This window comes from Truncatella angustata (genome assembly GCF_020726525.1).
Source record: "Truncatella angustata strain MPI-SDFR-AT-0073 chromosome Unknown BKA67scaffold_2, whole genome shotgun sequence".
Taxonomy (NCBI): Eukaryota; Fungi; Ascomycota; class Sordariomycetes; order Amphisphaeriales; family Sporocadaceae; genus Truncatella; species Truncatella angustata.
The window spans coordinates 950,846-972,606 of NW_025763382.1; the positions used below are offsets into that span (position 1 = coordinate 950,846).

The 21,761-nt window shown below is 48.3% G+C and overlaps 8 protein-coding genes across 8 annotated transcripts; 3 read left to right on the forward strand and 5 right to left on the reverse strand.

Annotated features, from left to right (window-relative positions):
* Positions 1-4,255: 4,255 nt before the first annotated feature.
* BKA67DRAFT_531751 (dehydrogenase with different specificitie) lies at positions 4,256-5,242 on the forward strand (the record flags this gene model as incomplete). Its single annotated transcript, XM_046099423.1, has 3 exons — positions 4,256-4,548; positions 4,621-4,802; positions 4,863-5,242. 3 exons carry the CDS (start codon positions 4,256-4,258, stop codon positions 5,240-5,242), a joined length of 855 nt encoding a protein of 284 aa, XP_045960715.1.
* A 274-nt stretch (positions 5,243-5,516) lies between these two features.
* On the reverse strand, positions 5,517-6,087 carry BKA67DRAFT_531752 (uncharacterized protein; the record flags this gene model as incomplete). Its single annotated transcript, XM_046099424.1, has 2 exons — positions 5,517-5,953; positions 6,018-6,087. The coding sequence occupies 2 exons, from the start codon at positions 6,085-6,087 to the stop codon at positions 5,517-5,519; spliced, it is 507 nt and encodes a 168-aa protein (XP_045960716.1).
* Positions 6,088-7,087: 1,000 nt separating this feature from the next.
* Positions 7,088-9,504, reverse strand: BKA67DRAFT_654822 (ATP-dependent RNA helicase HAS1; the record flags this gene model as incomplete). The annotated part of the gene is made up of 8 exons (XM_046106623.1): positions 7,088-7,463; positions 7,627-7,732; positions 7,827-7,928; positions 7,978-8,024; positions 8,080-8,153; positions 8,204-8,506; positions 8,558-8,788; positions 8,953-9,504. The coding sequence occupies 8 exons, from the start codon at positions 9,502-9,504 to the stop codon at positions 7,088-7,090; spliced, it is 1,791 nt and encodes a 596-aa protein (XP_045960717.1).
* A 505-nt stretch (positions 9,505-10,009) lies between these two features.
* On the reverse strand, positions 10,010-12,121 carry BKA67DRAFT_552111 (6-phosphofructo-2-kinase). Its single transcript, XM_046101807.1, has 3 exons — positions 11,823-12,121; positions 11,051-11,754; positions 10,010-10,990 (listed from the first exon to the last, which is right to left on the reverse strand). Exons 1-3 carry the CDS (start codon positions 11,926-11,928, stop codon positions 10,466-10,468), a joined length of 1,335 nt encoding a protein of 444 aa, XP_045960718.1. The 5' UTR covers positions 11,929-12,121; the 3' UTR covers positions 10,010-10,465.
* On the forward strand, positions 11,811-12,509 carry BKA67DRAFT_157803 (uncharacterized protein). Its single transcript, XM_046095148.1, has one exon. The coding sequence runs from the start codon at positions 11,969-11,971 to the stop codon at positions 12,407-12,409; it is 441 nt and encodes a 146-aa protein (XP_045960719.1). The 5' UTR covers positions 11,811-11,968; the 3' UTR covers positions 12,410-12,509.
* A 2,625-nt stretch (positions 12,510-15,134) lies between these two features.
* Positions 15,135-15,854, reverse strand: BKA67DRAFT_654824 (uncharacterized protein; the record flags this gene model as incomplete). The annotated part of the gene is made up of 2 exons (XM_046106624.1): positions 15,135-15,546; positions 15,757-15,854. 2 exons carry the CDS (start codon positions 15,852-15,854, stop codon positions 15,135-15,137), a joined length of 510 nt encoding a protein of 169 aa, XP_045960720.1.
* Positions 15,855-17,606: 1,752 nt separating this feature from the next.
* BKA67DRAFT_552116 (uncharacterized protein) lies at positions 17,607-18,897 on the forward strand. Its single transcript, XM_046101808.1, has one exon. It carries the CDS (start codon positions 17,976-17,978, stop codon positions 18,846-18,848), a length of 873 nt encoding a protein of 290 aa, XP_045960721.1. The 5' UTR covers positions 17,607-17,975; the 3' UTR covers positions 18,849-18,897.
* Positions 18,898-20,010: 1,113 nt separating this feature from the next.
* BKA67DRAFT_157927 (uncharacterized protein) lies at positions 20,011-20,539 on the reverse strand. Its single transcript, XM_046095149.1, has one exon. The coding sequence runs from the start codon at positions 20,409-20,411 to the stop codon at positions 20,142-20,144; it is 270 nt and encodes an 89-aa protein (XP_045960722.1). The 5' UTR covers positions 20,412-20,539; the 3' UTR covers positions 20,011-20,141.
* Positions 20,540-21,761: the final 1,222 nt, after the last annotated feature.

Below are 21,761 nucleotides of genomic sequence, written 5' to 3' on the forward strand. Positions count from 1 at the left end.
CGCTCATACACCTAGTGCAGATGACTACCAACAATGAGTAGGGTTCCTACCCTTTTAAATGTTGTGCAGTGATCTAAACAACTACGACAACTCCTAGGCCTACCACTTGAAAGGTAGACATCCTATGTTCATCCAAGCACGGGTTTTGTCTTGCGTGGTGTTTGGAAATGATGCCACCCTTAACCGACTTGTTACTCTCTAAGGTGTAATGTCCTAGAGGCCGTCTTACATACATGATACCTCCGGACAGGTCGTAGAAAATCACCGTTTTCACCAGTTTCAAGAGCCGTCTCATGTTGTTCGCGTCTCATCGCCGACTTTACGTCACGTCCACACTAGGTCCCTGTCTTTGCCAAACCATTCATCGCCAATTTTACATCACGACCACACCAAACTCCCTCCTATCTCTGTCAAACCGACGTGACGGAAGGCGCAGATCGTAATAACTAATATCTGAGTGTGAAACATTTAGGATTAGTAACAGAGGCAAGTCTATGTCCCCTGGTTTGACAGCTCGACAAACGGGGGGATGAGCACCTGTGGCTCCGAGAGATATCACCCAAGTAATATCCGCCCAAAAGATGTTGAGGAGCGGGTCGACGTAAGGCTCTAGTCTCAAAGCAAGTACTATTCGTTACTACAAGACTTATAAGGCTTATGTTCTTCTGGTCGACAGCTAATTTGAGGACTTTGATGGTTGAGGCTCGATTCATCTTCAGTACCACCAGCACCTTGGCAAGCTTTATGTTTCTTTTGACAACCACATTAATAAGGGTCCTGTCACCCAAAAAGAAAAAGAAAAAAGGACCAGTTTCAATAGGCCCACTTCGTCTTATTCTGCAGCGCAATCCAGTGGGTTCCGTGATGACTCGGAAGGCATCAGGTCTGTGCCATATTACAGTGGCTGTGGATTTACATATTTGTTTCCCATTTTCAACGAGCTAGTTATCTTGATTTCGACTCGGGTTGAGTTGGAGAGCTAATACTAGGGGTGTCCTCATAAGAACATAATATTTATGTTATTTGCTCCTCATCGGCCACAAAGTCTACAGCTAGAACGCTGAGCAAGTTGATGGCGTTTGCAAAGCGATGATAGATTTGTAATAGTCAAAACCTAGCTTCCACTATCAATTAATAAGGATCGTAATTCCCTTTCGCAACGTGAGGGCTTTTGCTGCTGAGTTGATGATCGTCCTCATCTAACGAGGTAGACTCGTTCCCACTCACTCCGTTGATGGAGGTGACACGAGGCTAGTTAAGTGTTAGAATGTCCCATATCGAGATTTTGATGTCGAACTGATGCGATATGGTCTCTCACACAGAAGGGAGTTTCCGCTATCTCAAGAGCCTTTGAATATTATTCGGCCGGAAGGCGGGCTGGTAGTATCGAGGACAAATACCCAACCTACACACTGGAAGAACTCATCAACTTCAAATTCGGAGGCCCATTGCATTACAAGCGCTGATAGGAGCTGCTGTTGAGGAGATTTAACACACCACTACTAGTATTTATTGGAAGATTTTGAGGAATCTGCAGTGGCTTTGGAAATATCTTGTGGCGTAAATCTTTGGTGTTCTCCGTATAAAATAGGGGTATCCTTCGTGACATTTTATGAGAGAGTTCCTTAACATACATTAATCAACTGTTTTGGAATATCATAGGTTATTGAGTAGTTCATGAGCGGTCAAGTATGGTATAACATGAATGGTATGCTCATGATTATTCGTATCTGTTGTAACGAGAGGGAAACCGCGCAGAAAGCTGATGGGTAGAGAGGGTATTGTCATTCTAATTGCTTAAGCCATATCGAACATGTAAAAATGGTGATATCCCGCGCAATAAGCGATATTTTTTGAAGGCATCGACTAAATGCTACCTTGTGTCGATCTAGCGAAGAAAGATAAACACTATTGCAAAGAATCACAAATATGATATTAGGGCTTGCTTGACTTAAAAGGTGTAGCTAGATCATTCTAGAAGTTGCTAAAGATATTACATGGCTGGGTGCACTGTGCTAGGGATATAAACTAGAATCTGTCGCATTTCCGGAAGCAAAGTCACTATCCATTCCACTCATAGTTGATGTAAGAGTCAGATACTTATACATCTGATGTTAGCTTTGGTCTACAAGCTTCTAGGGTAGAGTATATGTGAGCCGGAAAAAATATAGAGAAAGATCAGATCTAGGTTCACTTTTGACAGACTCCTAACGCACCATTTTGTCGCTTTGTATCCTGACGACGGCGATCGCTCACGTAATATCAATTAAAGCATAATAGCATAGTGGCTTATACGTGTCGGGTGCCTGTTACTGCCTACCCGGCTGCTACCAATAGTGCTTTTGTCTATAGTTCGATCAGACAGTTCCCGAAAAACACGATGCTGTTCCCCTACTTCGTCAGTCTCGCACTTTCGAGTGGCGTTAGGCTTTTAAAGCTTCGATTCGGCATATAAAGTTGTTCACTGGCGGAAAACTTCCCTCAAAGGCGAACTAGGTTAAAATTCACAGACACCTAGTAGGGTCACCACAAAGGTAATGAGGAACTACGACGTAATGAATTGTAACAGGCAACACACGAAAATATATGGGCAATCTGACAAGCTTCTTAGATTAATCAAATGTATTAAAGCGTCTAGTGCTTAAATAGGATTGGTTTTAGATATAGAAGAGCAGTAACTCTCGGGTATACCACTTATGAAGGGTCAACCGATTTCATATAGTCAATCGTGATATTATCACCCTGTCGTAATTCGAAAGAACGCTCATCCAATACGTCCTTATGACTTACACCTAGACTCATTCTCCTACTTGCCCTTAGCTCTGTTATTCTACTTGCCATAAGGTTTAATTTATCTTTAATCTCATGTTAGAAAATCAACACTTGTAATCGGCTACATATTCAATCCCGTTTTGCAATTTGTAGAACTATAACCGCCAAATTCTGCCTTCATAGCTTATTAGCGAGTCTGCTTCAGAACACAATATGATCAAAATAGTGTAGTGATAGATTGCAAAGAAGGTATTGTAGTTAAGTGCAATATCTGCGGTAGCATCATGAGATTGGCAGTTGTCGAAGTGTGTAGATTCTACTCAAGGGCCAAGACAGCAAGTGAGATAGTAGCAATTGAATGAACCCATGGCCAGGTGGCTTCGTTTGGCTAGAAATCAGCGTAGACATGTCAAGCAAATATATTTCTATTTCGGTCTAATAATCAATACTTGTATTATTTTATTTTGTTAGTGAGATACAACAATATGACGCGCCAGATATGATCTGTTGCATTATTCTCTGGTGCTTCCGGGGATTCGTCATGTTGTCGAGTAATTTAATTCTTGTATGACTTATTATTCTCTTCCGTGCCGCGTGCATCATTAGTGGCGTTGCGAGAACTGCTGCGAATATGTCACAACGTCTTCTATGTAATCTTTGCTTTCGTTTGATATTCCACTTACTGCTTTTGCTTGTTGATACAAAACAGCAGACCATGCGATGTCATGAAGATGTGCGGTACACGGGTGGAATTGAGGAGGTATTTCACGCAAGTCTTCGCTGTGATCGACCACAATGAGTAGATACCTAGTCAGCATGACAGCAGACAGAAGTATATATATTCAAGAGATTGAGCATGGCTATTCGGAGTCCACAAATCTCTTTATTCTATTGTCTTATTTTCCACTCTTAGAGGTTCGATTAGTTGGAACCTTGAGTAACATTGTGACCTCCACCAATTGCGAAGCCCCATCGATTTATGGAACGAGTCACTTTGCAACGAGGGCGTTGTCGCTACGGGTAGCACCGGAAACCTACATTGGACAGCCGAAGATGTTACCGTATTCAAGGAGAATATGCAATCTGATTGGCTGATCACTGCACACATTAGTGCCAATCCCTTGTATACAAATCCGAAGTGGATCCCCACCTTGAAGACTAATCCGTCCGCGGACGGGAAACTAATCCCCCGGCGGCAGAGTCCGGCGTTCGTGAGTCAAGAATTTGGTGATCTTGCAGAGCCTATTGTTCCGTTAAGGGAACAAATCAACCCGGAGGCCGGATACTCTTGTCACAATGAGGGGTGGCATAAGCAAATATCTCGTGCTGAGATTCAGTGTGGCGGAGAACTTATGATACGGTCTTCCAGGTATAAAACGAACGAGTTTGCACGGTTTCAATCATGGGACAATCATCTTGCAAGACAATATCGCACCATACCACCTTGTCCTCTTACTTGACCGCTTTAAAGCCTTCCCTGACCATGCCGACCCCAAACATCTGGCTTATTACTGGCGCAACGAGCGGTATTGGTCTTGAGCTTGCTAGAGCCGCCATATCCGCTGGGCATACTGTCATCGCAGGATGTCGTGATAAAAGCAAAAACACTTCTGTTACTTCCGAACTAGAAGACCGGGGAGCCACTTGGCTACAACTTGATGTGGGCGCTGACGATATCCAGAGCAGAATTGGAGAGGCAGTTCAAAAGTTCGGACATATCGATGTCCTGGTCAACAACGCTGGTTATGCTTTGGCCGGAGCTATTGAGGATGTTAGGTAAAACCTCCCAAAATAATAGACGTTAATTCGACGATTTCTGAACCTAACTGCCGATTCGTTGCCATACAGCATCGACCAAGTTAAGGATCAGTTCAGGGTTAACGTTCTCGGTCCTTTTCTCATTATTCAGGCCATCTTGCCTTCGATGCGGGATCGCAAGTCTGGCACCATCGTCAATATCAGCAGTGGTAACGGCGTTGCCGCTATGCCTGGTTTGGGGCTATATAGCGCCAGCAAATTTGCTCTAGAAGGTACATATCCTGCAGGAACAGCGCGCAAAATTCATAAGAACCGTGCTTAATTGCTACCAGGTCTCACCGAATGTTTGCAACTGGAGCTGGCTTGCTTTGGTATTCGCGTCCTCCTCGTCGAGCCAGGGATGATCGCCACCCGATTTGCCGATCCGAAGGGTTCTGGTGTCGTCGTGTCTATAAGTGACCCATACAAGGGCACTGCAGCAGATCAAACCCTAGGGACGATTTTGAACGCCTATGCTGCCGGGTATGGGGGCAGCGCAGAAAAGTCAGCTCTGCGCATTGTCGAGGCGGTGGACGGTACGGGTTTGCTTGAGGGAAAAGATATCAAGCTGAGATTGCCTTTGGGCTCTGACGTCGCTCAGATCATTGAGCAGAAAGGAAAGGAATGTCTCGGTGCGAGCGTGGACTTGAAAAGCATCTGGAGCAGCATATGAAAAGATGATCACAGCACTCAAAAGGGGGAGGTAGGTTTTAAAAATTTAATTGCCGAGAAGGATTAGGACCTCGAATTGATTGGAAGCTTCCAAAATAACACTTTCAAAATGAAAGGCATAACTTTCGTAGCCTAAAACATGCTACGTTACCTCATGGAATCAGTGTATCTGTTGAGCAATGCCTTGATGACCAGCCCAAAACTCATCGACCAAATCTTTTTAGCAGCATACCAGCAAATCTAGCACCCTGTATCTCACCGTTGCGCGGGCGGAATTAGACCGACAACAAGTTCCAAACGGCCGACCCAGTCCCAGCAAGTGGCAACACGGCCCTGGCCAAATTGAGCCTGCTCCACCTCCCCAGCGCCGTCCTCACCTTCTCCGAATCCTCATCATCCTTCAGCGCAGTTTGCCTCCCCCGGGCGATCATGCCCTCCAGCTCCCCCACGGTCTCCAGGATGAACAGGATCGTGAACGGCACGATACCGATGGTCAGAGCACCCGCGGCCGCGAACCCGCGCCACTCGAGACTCCTCGTGAAACATGTGTACGCCACGGCCGTGTAGGAAGCCGCGATGGCGGCCGCGAACGGCGGCATGAAGGCTTTGCCGAGGTTGAAAGCGATATGCCACTGCTCCAGCATGACTTCCCGCGGCGCGGAAGAGCGCAGGATGGGGGTTATTGTGAAGAAGGAGATGGCCGCGCCGGCGCCTGGTGTCCGGGTGTTAGGTTGGGACGGTGGTGGGATTTCATGTTGAGGGGGGAAGATGCGTACCAGAAGCCCAGGCTGACGCTACAATGCTCGCGATTGCCATGATTGGGACAGGACTTGAGAGAGTTGACATGGTGGCGGTATTGCGTTGTGTTGAACGGTGAATAGAATTTTCTCAAGGTAGCTGGATGGATAGATATGGCTGGTGGGACAGGGTGCTTTGGTCAGTCTATTCGTCTGCACTGGAGTCGGGTTGATCAATTTGATAGAGCCGCATGTAGGTATGGTTACGAATCTTTTGTCTCGAGTCGTGCCAAGCTCTCTTCTTATAGAGTACATTGCTACTCGGACATTTAGACGGACAACTTCTGGATGATTTATGGGGCCGGTATCCACCCCTGGGACCCGGACATTTTCAGTTCTGCGACAGGATCAAATCATTTTAATAGGTCGGCCCCACATGGGGATTGTATACTAGAGTTCGCCGATTTGGTTATAAATTTACTCATGTACACAAAGCGAAGAATGTGGCATACACATTCTTTAAGATTTCCATTAACCACATATAACACACATAAGGGATTGCTTCAGAAATGACGTTTACTGGCATAGTAACCCTGCACTCGTCATGGAGCGGTTGCGAACCCCAATTGGTACGCCGCATTTTTGTCGGTTGATTGAGTACCATAACGATGTTTCGGCTTTAGGCCTATCTTGAATTGTGCTAAAGTATTTCTTTGAATCCTTGGCTAAACTCCTTGTCATTGTTGAAGACCTCACTTAGAGGTTCGCTGTCACCTACAAGGCGACAAGCCATACCACGGATTTTGCCTCCATTGCGGGTACCCGTGAACACTGGCTGGATAACACAAGGTCTCAAGATTCATGTAAAGGTGATCCAAATCGAATTGCGCAGATTCTGTAGTCTTGAGTTCAAATGATTGATTGCGTAAGTTCAAGATTATTCGCAAATGCCACCTATGAACCATACCAGAACTCCTGAACGATGCGCGATCCCAATTTTATAGTCCTAACACCGGGCGACGTGTCTGCTTAGGCATTCAGGGTATAACTTATAACTACTGCTCATGGCGCCGCCCCTTGCGATTCTAGCCATTCCCACAGGCTGTCGCCTATCTCCTATTGGAATGCTGTCTCGATCCGCCTCTCGAGCCTTCACCCTGTCTCGGCTGTTGACCATAAGCCCTTCTACCTTGGGGCTTATCATCCCTTCTCATGCTTGCGTTGAGCTGAATATCAACCCGCGGCGGCGCACTGAAGCCGAAAGACTTTGCGACCTTCTTCAGGTCAAGTTTCGCGACGTCGAACACAGATCTCAAAGAGTGACTGGCATAGGCGTGTATATAGGACTTGAAGCCATCCTTCGCGGACTGGTGAAGATAATAGTTTTGGCTGACCAACTTCTCCAACTGACTCTGGATGTTGATGATCTTATTTGCAGGAAAGTCAAACTCGCTGACAGGCACTCTGGCTTGTTTGAGGTGTCCCCTATATCATCAAGGTCAGCGATCACCTCTTCCGAATGGTCTATCAATGTACAGGCAATACTGTTCGAGGCGATTCAAGTACGTTGCCTCGAAAGGGCAGTACGCGCTCCCTAAAACAAGCCGAAGGGGGGGGGGGGCGAGGATAGACTTGGTAAGTTACTTACAAGAATGCAGCCTCCGAAGGCTGAAGGAACATCAAGCTGCGGCCTTTTGTGTTCGCACGAGCTGTACGGCCAACTCTGTGGATGTAATCTCTGGGGTCATCCGGGGCTAGTTACAGTAATGTGTTAGCGTTCCATTTCCTTGCTGGTGGGTACAGTCTTCCTGAGAGCCGCAGCAGAGGAAAGAAAAGGGGGGGGCTTACGGTCGAACTGGACGATCCAGTCTACAGCTGGGATATCGAGACCACGAGCAGCCACATCGGTACAGAGTAAAGTTCCTTGCTTTGCGTTGGAGAACTCAAAGACTAAACCACAGTATCAGTAGTTGTTCCGACGGTCTGAAGATGTACTTACAAGTATTGGTCCGCTTTTGCTGCTTCTGTTTACCGTGCAGGTCAAGCCTTTCCTCTAGTTAGTATTTCTAATCCGGGCAGATCACTGACTGGTGTCACTTACACAGGGAGGTCGATATAGTTGAGAAGTTCGGCATGGTATTTTACACAGGCACAACTGGAAAAGAAGACAATGATCTGTGGTCATGTCAGCAGATGTCAAGGGTGCTCAGAGATGAGTATCTCACCTTTTTCTTCATGTTTCTCTTTAGGAAACTGAAGAGCAGTAGGAAACGCTTGTCCGGTTCGCACAAAACGTATCCTTGTTCCAGACCCTCAGCAGTGGAATATTGCTTCTCTTCGTCGACATTGATGTACAAGGGGCCTGGACGAAGCGAGATCCTTGCAAGATCCTCGACTTTTGTTGTCTGTGTTGCCGAGAAGAGCATCGACTGTCGCTCTGCCGAGGGGAGAATCTTGATGATCTGTTTCATCTCATCCTCGAAACCAATCTCCAAGATCCGATCAGCCTCGTCGATGACGAGCGCTTTCTAGAATCCAATTAGCTAGCTCTTATAGGGGAGGGTCTTGGGAAGGCGTACCAAGTTCTTGAAAACGAACGGAGTGTTTTGAAGATGGTCAAGCAGGCGGCCTGGTGTCGCGACCAATAGGTTCACTCCTTTGGAAAGCTTTTCAGCTTCCGCCCGTCTGTTGGCCCCGCCGATTACAATGCCGTAGGTTTGCGAGTGGTGAGCCATGAGCTCTCTTGCGACTCCGAAGATCTGCAGAGCCAGCTCGCGAGTTGGTGAGACGATAATCACGCCGGTGCCGTTCTACGTTGGGGGAAGGTGCAAGTTAGTCAACTGTTCTATAACGGCGGGGTATGTTCTCTAGCATTATGGCATGATGAGGACTAGGCTGAGATGGGAGATCTTGGACCAGTACACTCTCTCGAATGACAAGGGGGTTCTGAGAAGCAAGTTGTTTTCATACGTACTCGGGGCTTGAATCGTAACGAGTTGAGCATTTCGACAGCGGGGATCAAGAAGGCCAAGGTCTTGCCTGATCCAGTCTTGGCGGCGCCGAGAACATCTTTTCCGGCAAGCAAAATTGGGATTCCTCTGCTCTGAATCTCCGTCATCTTCTTGAATCCCATGTCCTTGATTGCCTTCATCGTTCTCTCTGAGAGATTGAGCTCGTCGAAAGAAGTCGCACTTGACTCGGCACCCGGCGGGAGGGTAAGGGAACCGTTATCTAGCAGATCGTCGCCCGCGCCGGTCTTCTCAACGGCCTCGTCACTTTCAGGTTCGTCGACTGCATTGCCAGCTCCAAATGCGTCATCTTCGAGTTCCTCCTCGTCCACTTCGTCGTCGCTGGCTTCCTCGGCGTCGTCGTCGTCGAGGTCCTCCTCGCTCGATTGCTCTTCTGGCTCCTCTGGTTCAACCCGCTTGATCTTCTTTGCAGGTTTCTTGGCCGGCGCGTCCGAAGCCGTAGGTTTGGCGGCCTTTGCAGGCTTTGCGGACTCGGAATACTTGCGTTTGGATCCCATGATTGCGGTTGCGTAACTGCTGCAGTGAGGTATCGGATTGTTCGCGGTGATCAGTAGATGGGAAGTGGGATGCCCAAAAGGTTCGACTCCAAATATTTTTTGTCAACGATAAGACCGATAAGCCGGCAGCAAAGCTAGACTAGCACTGCGAAGGCATCCACTTTTCTTGCTAGACTGAACTCGCCTCGGTGAGTTCAGTCTCGTCGGCCAAAACAAAACTAAAAATTAAATAAAACTAAAAATTAAATAAAAGTTCACAGGCACCGAGTACTTGTGGCATTGTCCGAATTTGTTCGGAATATGGAAATTATATCTCAATGACAACTGACAGCAGCCAGAGGTCTCCCTGCTGGGAAGATGCTTTGATGAAAGTATCTGCGGATTCGTAGTCCCAGAGAGAAGTTCTTCCTTCAAAGATGAGTCGACCAGGAGGAAGTCACGCATAGGATGCCGATTCAAGAACTTCTCTGAGCTATGTTATACTTGAGAACACCGGGCTCTACCGTGTTGTAGCCGGACGTCAGACTGTGCAAAGTGCAAAACTCACATTGACTGCTCGTGTGAAAGATTGTATATCATATCATGCCATGCAGTTAAGAAATTCAGCGGTCAAATTTTATACCTAGACTAGTCGTCATCCTTTTCCGTCAGTTTGGAAATATACAATCGTTCATGTCGCGTCATTGTGGTTGTTGTTAGCTGCTAGAGCATACCGCCTGATCCCCGAGATACCTCTATAAACATGCAAGACCTTTTGTCCCGTCGAAGACCCTAAAGATGCATTCCAGTTTGCCTGCTCTCTATCTTCATTCCGGAGCCTCCCAACCTTTCCTATCGTCAAAGCTCACCGTGGTTGTATACTTGGTACAGGGGCTGACTGCCTTGCAAATATAACTCCTAGGAATGAACCAGAAGTCCTACGTAGTTCTGCCGTTGCGGGTGACTGATTTCGGCATGATCATCAGACAGTGGCGGTTCCCGGTACGGGATCCTCGTGCTTGGCCGTACTGCCCTTTGCTCTCCACGTGCTCACTGCCGGGATATCTGCTTGCCATCTCTCCTCGTCGGTTCCGTACGCCCTCGGTGTAAGCTTGATGAGAGTGTGCAGCGGCACGTTCATCCATGGTGATTTCGATTGGTCCTTCTTCATGAAGTAGGCGTAAATGCATCTAAGGATAGCCTGATGCGTAACAATCAGGATGTCCTCGGACCTCTCAAGCTCCATGATAATGGGCTCCAATCTAATCACAACGTCGCGATACGACTCTCCACCCCTGTAACGGTAGTTGTACTTGTCTTCGTCTCGGGCAATGAAGTCTTCGGGGTAGTCATCCTTGATCTCTTGATAAGTCATACCATCGCAAAGGCCGGCATCAAGCTCGTCGAGAGCCTTCCATTGCAGTTGATTGTAGTCGTCAGGCAGGAAACGAGCAGTCTGTATCGTTCGCTTCAGTGTCGAAGTCCATACGGTCAAAGGTCGGTCACTCTGTGCACGCGGCATTAATAGGATATCCCCGATGCATGCCAGACCAGACGCATTACTTACTCCGACTGATTGTCGCACTAGCTCAGGCAGCTTCTGTGCATACTGGTGCCCTCGAGGAGACAAATCAGCGTCTCCACCTATCCTGCCGTCCAGGTTGTACATGGATTCTCCATGTCTCGACAGCCAGACGGATCGCGGGCGAATGTGGAGATTCATTAGGTAGTACACAACGCGACTTTGCAGGTAGTCCTGTATGCGGTTGATAATGACCTGGCTGCCGACGTCCAGGATCTTGAGGTAGGTGTAACTACTCTCGTCGCCGTCACCATCGATTGTCTTGTAGACCTTCTCGTAATTCCTGATACGGTTTCGGAAGTCGAGTGCGGCCTGTTCAGGATCTTGCCCCTTGTAGTCGGGGCTCGTTGTCTTGACATCTCGAATGTTGGCCATGATCAGATCCTCGTTGTCGCACTTGGACTCGACGAACATGACTTCGATGCCCTCGCGCGTGCACACATCTGAAACCCATTTTCTTCGATCTTTAGTAGAGTTGGTCGCATCCAAGATTCCAATGGTACCGCCTTGTCGAAACCAGGCCAGCATGTCTGCTATGGCAGCCTCGGCGGCCGCTTTCCTTCGACGCTCTCCCTCTGCATTGCCCATGTCGAAGAAGTCGGCTGAGGGCTGAGGAGCATCGGTTCGACGGTAGTTGCCCACATTGAATGTCTTTGCGTCGATGGAGAGCCATTGTAGGTAACGTTGAGCTGATCACGCGAGCAACCATCAGGTCAGCCTGTAGTTCTTGGGGGAGGAATACGGGGGTGGGAAATACCCTTTTGTGCAATGTAACTCTTTCCACGTGCAGGCAATCCTACCATTACAACGCAGATCTTGGTATCCTCGACCTGGACGCCTCGGCCGTTAGTGCCTGGTGCCATGGCTGCCAATTTTGTACCGAAATCGCGAGTTTAGGTGCGGATGACGAAACCATGTAGGAGACAACAATTGGGCAGATATCGGAAGCAACTATGGCTGAGGACCAAAGACAAGAAAAAAAGCAGGGTCTTGGGGCTTGAGAAAAACAAGATGAATACTGATCAGAGGCCAGCCTCGGATGTGGTGGTGGTGGTGCTTGGATCAGGCGATGCGAAAAGTGTTTTTGTGTCGAGAGATGCACGAGGAAAGTCTCATGCACGAAATGCCGTCACTCTCGGGATTCTCAGGGCCAAACTTTTGACTTTCCCTCAAGTAACCCGGCTCAGCGGCTCCTGGCAGTGGAAACGCTCGGCATCACCCCGCAGTGGGCATGGATTAGCGAAGCTTTCCATCAGATCAACTAGAAAGCAACCCACTACCAGGGCTGGGGCCAGGGTGTGTTTGCTCCCGTGTCAACTCAACGATGACCCCTCACCCCGATAATACCCATCGGGATGAATACGCCATGCCAATAGATTGCTGAGGATTTCCGGGCGAGTATCGTTCTGAACCGTACGAGTTACCGTAACTGGGAGCTGGAAGCATGGTTGAGGCCGCCCAAACCTGCTCATGCCTTTGCCAGCAGCACACCTGGCGCTCTAGTCTTGCACGGACCGACCCCTGCTCTCGAGACACTAGTCTAGTCATGTTTTGAGGGGGTGGTGACAGTTATTGCAACCATGTTTGCATGGCAGAAGCCCGGCTCCAGGTTTGGCTCTAGATGTCTGCGCGGAGTACTTGGTATCGACTTGCCTAGCCACAGCACTTGTTGCAAGGTTCCACAATCGAGCTCTCAACTCGGCAAGTGCCAAGGACATGATATAAGCCAATTGAGCCTCTCATCTCATAAAACATCGTGCGACCTCTTTCGACTGAAAGTTGATCTTAGTGGACTTCCTTCCGCCCATCTTTGTGGCACTCGCCGTCATGGACGAAGAGGCGCCGAACAATGCTGATGATTACCCGCGCCAACCAACCCCCAAGGTGTCCTCGGTGTGACTAGGCGGCGGACAGGGTTCAGGTACAAATATTGGAAACCCCCGAGCCGCGAGCAGCTAGTTTCGCGGCCGCTGCACAAAACACCGAACCAAAGCTCACGATAGTTGAGATCCGGCCAGTTCAAACACTCCAAAGGGCAGGTCTCCACAATCAGACAGGCTCAAAAGGCACTTCTTCTGTCTCATGACTACCAGAGTAGCGGTGTGACAGTGCCGGGCCCTCCTGGCTAAAGCCTGTCTTCTCGCCACGAAAACCAAGTCAAATTCAACGAGTAAAAGACAGCGCCACAGGACTGAAGGATTGAGAACGCTTACCTTGCTAAAACTCCAGGCATGCTTCCTGTGAGATGGACGGCCCGCCACGACACCTTTCATCATGGCGAACTAAATAGACCTAGAAGTTGTTAGTATATCCGTCTTAGCTTCAAAGTCGTCGCAGGTCGTTCGCTTGAGGCCCTGACGTTCGTGCGGCTTATAAAGACCCCCACTTGGCAGCTTCACGGTGACCCTTACCGTAAGCCAGGGATGGCAATACTATTGAGTGGGGGTTAGGAGTCTGGCTCGAATTGACCTCAACGTTGTCGGAGGGCCCAAAGGATCTATGGTAGGGATGAGAGAAGAGGGAAGGACCAGTTCTCAGCTTCAATACTCGCGTTTGTGTTTGTGTTTGTCGGACTTGGTGCATCTCCTGCATGCCAAGCTGATAAGAAACCAAATACCGCATGAACACAGGACTTCCGTTTTCTTACGTCATTCCAGCTAATGAGCTCCGTGTTGTTTGACTTGCTGACTTCCAGAGACACATGCTTACCGTGGCTTGTCCGATTAACCCTTAAGTACCAATCCGTGGGGGCAGTCAACAAATAATGAGTAGAGCCAATAAGTATTCGATTCAACTGAACGTGTGCTAGTCTATTGTGTATTTCGATGCATCGGATTCCAAGTACTAGTCTAACCTAGACTAGTAGATATATGGACTACGCGTTTCCAAACAATATTGTTATTGCATTTTCCGGGGAATTTCGATACCGTCCCATCCGTATCAATAATAAGTCCAGCTCAAAACATTGTCCCATCACACAGCATCACTTCATGTTACTAAGTGAACTGGGAGGAGAATTGGATCACGCCTGCACCGACATTGAACATCCACATTTGTGAGAAAAGACAAACCAAGCACGAATGGGCCATGGTATCCATTGTTGGTGGTTGTCGCACATAGCCCCGTGAGCGAATCTACCATCTCCTTGTTGATCATGTCATCAGGATTGATCCAGAAAGGGGATCCTTCGATCATGATCCCAAATCTCGGTGGGATCGCGTTGCATGGAACAAAGTATGAGCTGTAACACCAGAGATGAATTGCAGGTGGATTGAACTTAGAATTCACCGTCTCGGCCATATCTTCACGCAACCATGAGGATATTTACAACCCCCCTCCCCAGCACAATCAACATCAACTCACTTGGTGGGACACAAGTCATTGTCGTGCTGCTATCAATGACGAAAGGATAGCTGGAATAATCTTCCGTTGTCACAACCATCTAGCCCGTCGAAATGATTGTATAATAGGAAGGCTGGTATCCCGAGGCGCCTTTGTGAGCTATATCGGCCTGCTCATGTTATTCCAGCTTCGCAATGGTATCCTCAAGGAGGGGAAGCTTAACTCATACTGATCAGATGTGTTTTGGCAACGTTGTGGTCACCGAGATTAACAGGTGGCCTCTCGCCGAACGAGATGAGACCGGTGCTGGAGCTCCTGTCCAAAACCAACACCAGTAGTTTTCCACGCGGCCACTCGTCATCATTGCCGAGAAGAGAGGAGCCTAGCCTATCAACTCTTCCGATCTGTTGTTATGAAGATCATCACCCCAATATGCCGACGTCAAGGAAAGATATGTCAGACCCAAAACCCCACTGGTAGTATTGTCGCCTGTCCAGGAGCCAGCATGAGCCATACCTACCTCTTGACTGTTGAAGCTGACATTAGCAATCTCGATATCAATATATCTCAGCAGACCTGCCACAGTTCCATTGTCATTTGGGCTGGTGTGGAAGTGCTGGGCTACGATATGGCCACCCAGGAAGTCAAGTTCTGGATATGCCGGACCCAGACCACACGATGGGCCTGAAACATTTGGATTGGAACAAGTGAACTTGACACCGCGGACCTAGGTATAGGAGCTGCCTGAACCAATGAGATACTTCATAGGGAATCCGTCGAGCATCACTTTGACGACGTATTGGGTAGCCTTCTGGTCAACCACGCTCACGTTTCCGTAGCCACTCTGACTATCTGACTGCAATGCGGCCGGGCGTGATGCGCCTGACGGATGTCCCGTTGTTGAGACGCTAGGAATTCTCGAAATGACGAGGGGACCTGCTTGCTGTTTCTGCCCCTGGACCGGTTTTGAAGAGATCGCTGGAGCACGACGGAAGCTAATGCCGGGATATGAAAAGGTGCGAAGCACATGATTGATATCACTCAGCTTGGAAGTGGCGGCAAGGCAGAGACCAGCCAGAAGAACGAAGATAGAGAGGATCATCATGACGCATGCGAGCTGGTCAATGGCAATGGTATGCCTGTTTGGACGTAGACCGTTCTCGAATTCAGGTCCTTTATTTTATTTCAAGATGGACATGGATTATAAGGAATGAGGCCTTCTTGGCGAGCTGGATTTCATTCAATAGAAGGAAACCCAAGACTGATTTAACAGATGAGATCCTGCTGGTATGAGATGGAAACTGGTACGGTACGACTCAGTGCATTAGATCATGCCATCGCCCGCTCACGTAGGATAGCTGATAATATACAACCGCAGCCGACTGCGATTGTCGACATCGGCAATATCGGGTTGTTTCTTCACTGGTGCTGGAGATATTGGAGCCATCTTGTCTGTGAGGAAGCACCTTCTAGACAAGCACTATATGTTATGTATGTACAATGCAGTCAGCTGGATACTAACGCCAGGGTTCACTGCGGTAGTAGTACCCGATAATGATTGTATTCGAGTATTCGTCTATGGCTCAAATGGAGCGACTGAATTAGAGTCAGGATGCTCGCTCCCTTTTTGGCAGGCTTTGTGTGCTGCAATGCAGCAAGCTCATAGACAGCATCTCCTCATATCATAGCACATATAGGTTGGTGATTCGTTTATTCTATTTCCTCGACAGAGGGTCAATTCCGGTCAAAGAACATGGCACTACTTTCAAAGCCATCTGTTACTCATTTACCTCGGCTTGAAACAGTCGAGCAAATCTATTCCAACATACACTCGGGTTCTCTTAGATATTAAAGACATCGGGGGGAGGGGACAACAGTCATTTCAGTGCCGTTGAATATTCGTATCTCAGCTTCCTCGTCTCTGCATGCTGGTAGCCTTCCTAATAATTACACTCCACCACAGTCAGATTGCTGCAGCAAGATTCCTTTATCCGTGACGAATGTTGCTACCTGGAGTCTGCTACAAGCTCGAGTATTGCTAATGGCAGCAATCCGTTCTCTCGACGTTCTCGACCCATCAAAACAAACTCCGATCTGTGCGCTGAACCGCAGCCAACACCAGATCGGAACTAGAATTGCCACGATGCACAATTCAGAAGGTCTCGACGTTGCAGGGCATTGACGGATACTCTGCGACGATATGCCGCTAAAATAGTTGTACTTTTGGGCTGAAATCACTTCGATATGTGAGAGTCATTCGTAGTTCTGCCTCTACGATCGGTTTAAGTTATTATTCTCGCAATATCTTGAAGTTGTATAGGTAACTGTGTATACAACCTTCGAAACCTGAACATCTGCCGATGTCAATGTTACCATCAATTGAATTCTATTCTGTCAAACTGGGCTTTCTATTCAAACCATTCAATTCCAGTGATTCTCGAGGCCATCCCGCTCTACATCAGTGAAGTTCGCCAGTGAACAGTCCCAGTAGCTGTTAGTAAAGCCTTTGTGCCCATGGCTTGTTCGTCTCCCTAGCTATCAATATAGTAGATTTCGGAGACCTAGACGCCATACATTCGGAGAGATAATTGCATGAGTGATATGTTCTCTCCGAGGGCGGTATCGGGCGTTGAGCCAGCTCGAAGGTAACTTCAGCTCACTTGATTCATCGTGCTTTTGATATATCACATTCCTTGTTCAATGGTGGAGTGGTCACGGTCGCGGCTCGATATTGAGATCCGCTGGAAGTTGCTCTGTTTAGGCATAACGTAAGATAAGAAGAAACAAAATGTGCTCAACACTGGTTTGAATCCTTTGCTTGATTTGTTGGGATTTGCCACTGAGCATTCGCTAGAACGTACGAACGACGTGTCCTCCGAATCCAAATGCGAATCCCTGCTTATGACTCCTTTATCAAAGCAGTGAGGAACAGACATGTGATGCTAGGCCGTTTCCCCATAGCGCAGGTATCTCATCATTGCGCCACAAAGCAAATCATAGGCAGTTGTTTTGTTTAAACGTCCCGATCAGTACTTGTCTGAGTACCATGTAGTGTCGTGTAGGCTTCCTCCGACGGACAGCCAAATACCGTCTCCAACGGACCGTCGGTGATATTATTGTTGTGCGGTTTCATTACATGTTGGCGTCAAATCACTAGCGCACGAGCTGGTTGCCGTACCCGGTATAATTAACCTTGGCATGGCCTTCGAGAATAATCTGCTTGGCATGCAGGGTCCAGCTTCAAATAAAAGTCTCTACATGACCTGTTTCTTGTCGACAATTTCAACTGTAACACACATAGACGTCTTGCCTATCTGTCAAGGGGACAGGACAAACAACTAAACGCAGGACTACATTTCCAGGAATCTGGTTTGAGAACAAGCCGGTAGCCGAGGTTCCAGTTGTTGTCGCCAAGGCGGCCGCATAAGCACTGCGGCAAGGGGCCTGTTAGGGACTTGCGAACTACAAAGAGTAGGAATATCACCGCCAGCGCGCAACACACGTTCCTCCAAGTCGTTTTTCTTTCTTTTTCTTGTTAAAAAAACCCATACTTCTCCTCTGCTCCGCCATGGCTTCTAATGCAGCCGCGCCAGTAGTGCTGAAGCCATTGGCGGGACTCACCAAAGCATCGCAGTTCGTGTCGTTTTACGAGCCCGTACAGAGTTCGACTAACTCGGCGACTGCCGAAGCGCCCAAGCTGATCCTGGTCGCAAGCTGGATGGACGCCAGAGACTTGCATATCGCCAAGTACATCGCGCGGTATCAATCACTATACCCGACTTCCAAGATCCTACTCGTCAAGTTCATCTTCAAGCACATTGTGTGGCGAGCGGAATGCATCAAAGCGATCCAGCCCGCCATCTCTTATCTCCGATCTCAGGTTGACTCGGGGTATCTGTCCGAGTCACCTTCGAGGCCGGAAGTTCTGCTGCATGTGTTCTCCAACGGTGGCGTTGCTAGCACGAAGCACTTGTTTGAGGAATACGAGAAGGAGACGGGCCATGTCTTCCCCTTGCACGCGGCAGTCTATGACTCCTGCCCGGGGCTCTTCAGCTACTGGGGCGCCTACAACGCCTCGATCGCTGGTGTGCCCAAGGGCTTCTGGCGGTGGGTCATGGCGCCTGTCATTCACCTCTTGGACATTTATCTCTGGATCATGGTGAAACTTTTCCGCCAGCCTTATCATCTGCTGATCAACGCAAACTGGCATAATAATCCGGAAAAGACGAGACAGACTAACCGGGCGTACATCTATGGCAAAGGAGACGAGATGGTCGATTGGAAGCATGTCGATTCGCATGCCCGACAGGCAGAGGGTAAAGGTTTCGTTGTTCGGCAAGAGATGTTTGAAGGAAGTACGCATGTAGCCCATGTGAGGGCCGACGAAGGACGATATTGGAGGATAGTTACAGAAACATGGGGAAAAGCTGCACATACTTAGTGGTTGAGCATTACATCGCAATTTATAGAGAATATATTTATTTAATACGGATACATGTATACGTGAAGTTTGGTCAATTTCGAGACCGGGATTTCGGACCATAAATTGAGCTGCAGTTCCATAGTAATAAGCGTGGAAGTTGCTTTCCATATTTATCGCACCCACAGTTCCTATATTCGACCTTGAAAGCAAATGACGTCGCCCTCCCCGTCCCACTACGCTTCCTAACAACACATTTCCAGATCGTTCCAGTAAAGGAGCAGGAAGCCTTCGTCACTCTCCTCCTCCACCTCCTCCCAGTCATCGCTGAGGTCCTCTGACATCGACGAAGAAGCTGAGCCTCGCACTCTTCTCAAACTGACTCCAACACTATCCTTAGTAACACGCCTAGGCATACAACGAGTGCACTTCAGCACCGCAGTCGTCTCGTATTGTCTCCGAACTCCCTCGTCGCAAAAATCAAGATGTGCTCCAAGCCTTGCAGTCCAGCCGCGCCGCGATGTCGCCGAGTATGCAACACAGGTACAGCCAACGCAAACTTTCTTACGTAGTGTAGAGTGACACATTGCTAGTGGATTGAAGAACTGGGCGTTGCTGATTCGGTGAACATCAAAGAATGTGGCATATTTAAAAAGTTGATCAATGAACTTTTTATAAGACCTTTTTCATATGCTTCACTGATCAAACAAGTGAGCGGTTTTTGGGATGTTGGGAGTTTTTTAATCCCTTGAAAATCGTGTTGGTAAATAATAGCTTGTACTTTCACACATCACATAATGTTGTTATTAGCAGAGGGGAACAAAGAAAAGTGACTGTGCCGAGAAATACCAACGCCACAGCACTCACCCGTGACCTGCAACCTCGAAAAGCTCTGCCATAGCTATGAGCCACGTTATGATGACCAAGTTGCTGATTAGTGTGTCATGGTCGTTTTCAGTTTTGATTTGTACATGTTATAACCAGCTAAGGCTACACCTCACGACACTCAGAACTTTGAACGATCATCGTATAGACGTAAGTCTTGTACCATAAAACCAAAACTGATATACTCAGCTAACTCAGTTCATCGGAAAATACAGCCAAACAGCATATCAGGATAAACATTTTCCGTGTTAGTTTCCAGGTCATCTAGAGGGACGCTTTGCAGCTGCGTGTAAGTTCAGGAATCTCCCTCATATCCAAGCTCAACGTTGGAGCTCTTATAACTGGTATCAAAAGAAACAGAAATCATAATACCGCCCAATCCATCCATGCTACTCTTTTCCAATGCCATCCAATGCCATCTAATATCCATCATCCAGTGCGTTGCCGCTTCTTTCCTCTGTCGTCGCCCTTTTTGTTATTCGTTTGCGTGTCGCCATAGCCCTCCCCGCCCCCCGCTTCTAGACATGAATCACACTCCTGGTCGAATGTGTGTTGGTCCATGTTGACGCCATTGCGACATTCCCCAAACATGCCACTGTTCTTTGCCTCGAGACATGGCAGTTGCTGAGCAAGTTCATCCCAGGAGAACTCCCCTCCGCACTGGGTACAAGAGCCGGCAAATAGTATTAAGCGACACATATCGAGCCACCTTTGCCCCGATGCCCACCTCGAACAACAACTTGTTTTTAGAAAAGGTAGCGCGAGTGGCCTTAATGAAGCGCTGTAAGAGCCCGTATTAGCGGCATAATATGGCCGGCTTTGGTAAGGTGGCTGAACACCCTGGGCATCTACTTACAAGTGATTACTTAGTCGAGATGGTCGCAACGAATGGTCGCTGATCTGGTGCGCGTCCCTTGCGTAGATCCTTCGAGGTCTCTCAAAAAATAGTGTGGGGTATGTGGCATCCAGGATTTTGGCGAGGTCCGACAGAAGAAAAGGGAAAGGTGAGAGATGGTACCGGCCTTTATGTACATGCAAAGTCGCTGAAGGTCAATATCTCAAGTGATCATGGCAAAGTGACAGAAGAGGAATGGGAGGATGGCCAGTCTGTCATGTCTCATACCTCTTCACTCAGAGACAGAGCAAGCAGGGGAAGGACTCAACTCGTATGTTTGATTGTGCGTCGTCCTCTTTGCTGGCATTTGATGTGTGTGGGGTTTTGAAAGATCAGGAAGTCCACGGATGGTGGCCCCTTGTGATGAGGAAGATACGAAGGAGATTTGTCGAAAGTTCTCGGGCTATGCAGCCTACCTGGTAGTGTAGTGTTACTTTAGAGAACCTGCATAGATCCTCACGAGATAAGTCCTCCAGTAATGCAAGCCGCAAGGAGCTACGCCGTCTAGGTGCGTTAAGGTATATGCTGGCTTGCGTGCTCAGAGGAGTGAGAGTCTGCCGTGACGCACTGCCAGGGTGGAGAATGTCGAAGATGCAGTGGAGGATCGATCGGCGACTCTACTGAATAGTTCGCCCTTTTCTAAAATTTCACTGGAGTTGCTGACTGGCTACCTACTGACTAGTTCTCGATCTACCGGAAGCACCCGTTTCTGGCCCCCCCAAATCTTTGTTCAACCGAACAGAAATATATGTGTATTCGTGATCCCCCCTCAGAGACCGACACGATTTCTCTGGGAGGAGATCCCGTGCCGAAAAACGGTGGCATATAACAGGGTAAAACATTCAGCCCTTTCGGCTCTAAATGCACGGCGGCAAGCACGGCGGTCAGGGTCTCTCAATGATTGCAGAGCGGCCCTGGCCGGTCAAGACCTTGCGCACACCCCCACAGCGCGAAAGAGGAGCGGAGGCATTCCCCGGTTCTCGCTTCAAAAGACCGTTGAGACGCTAGCAGTCACCTGCAGATGGCAGCATGGCAAATGTCAACAACCAGTCGCCGCTTTGATGACTGAATTTCCAGGTCCGGCAGGATAGGATAGGTATTGACCGTTAGAAAAGCATGTATCATGGCAGCCCACAAGAGGATCAACATATACA

Excerpts from the sequence above, each read along its gene's own strand:
- BKA67DRAFT_552111 (XM_046101807.1), bottom strand. The coding sequence starts at position 11,928 with ATGGCACCAGGCACTAACGGCCGAGGCGTCCAGGTCGAGGATACCAAG. Across the intron at positions 11,755-11,822 it reads GAGTTACATTGCACAAAAGG|CTCAACGTTACCTACAATGG; the intron begins GTATTTCCCACC and ends TCGCGTGATCAG. Across the intron at positions 10,991-11,050 it reads TAGTGCGACAATCAGTCGGA|AGTGACCGACCTTTGACCGT; the intron begins GTAAGTAATGCG and ends CCGCGTGCACAG.
- BKA67DRAFT_157803 (XM_046095148.1), top strand. The coding sequence starts at position 11,969 with ATGACGAAACCATGTAGGAGACAACAATTGGGCAGATATCGGAAGCAA.
- BKA67DRAFT_552116 (XM_046101808.1), top strand. The coding sequence starts at position 17,976 with ATGGCTTCTAATGCAGCCGCGCCAGTAGTGCTGAAGCCATTGGCGGGA.
- BKA67DRAFT_157927 (XM_046095149.1), bottom strand. The coding sequence starts at position 20,411 with ATGTGTCGCTTAATACTATTTGCCGGCTCTTGTACCCAGTGCGGAGGG.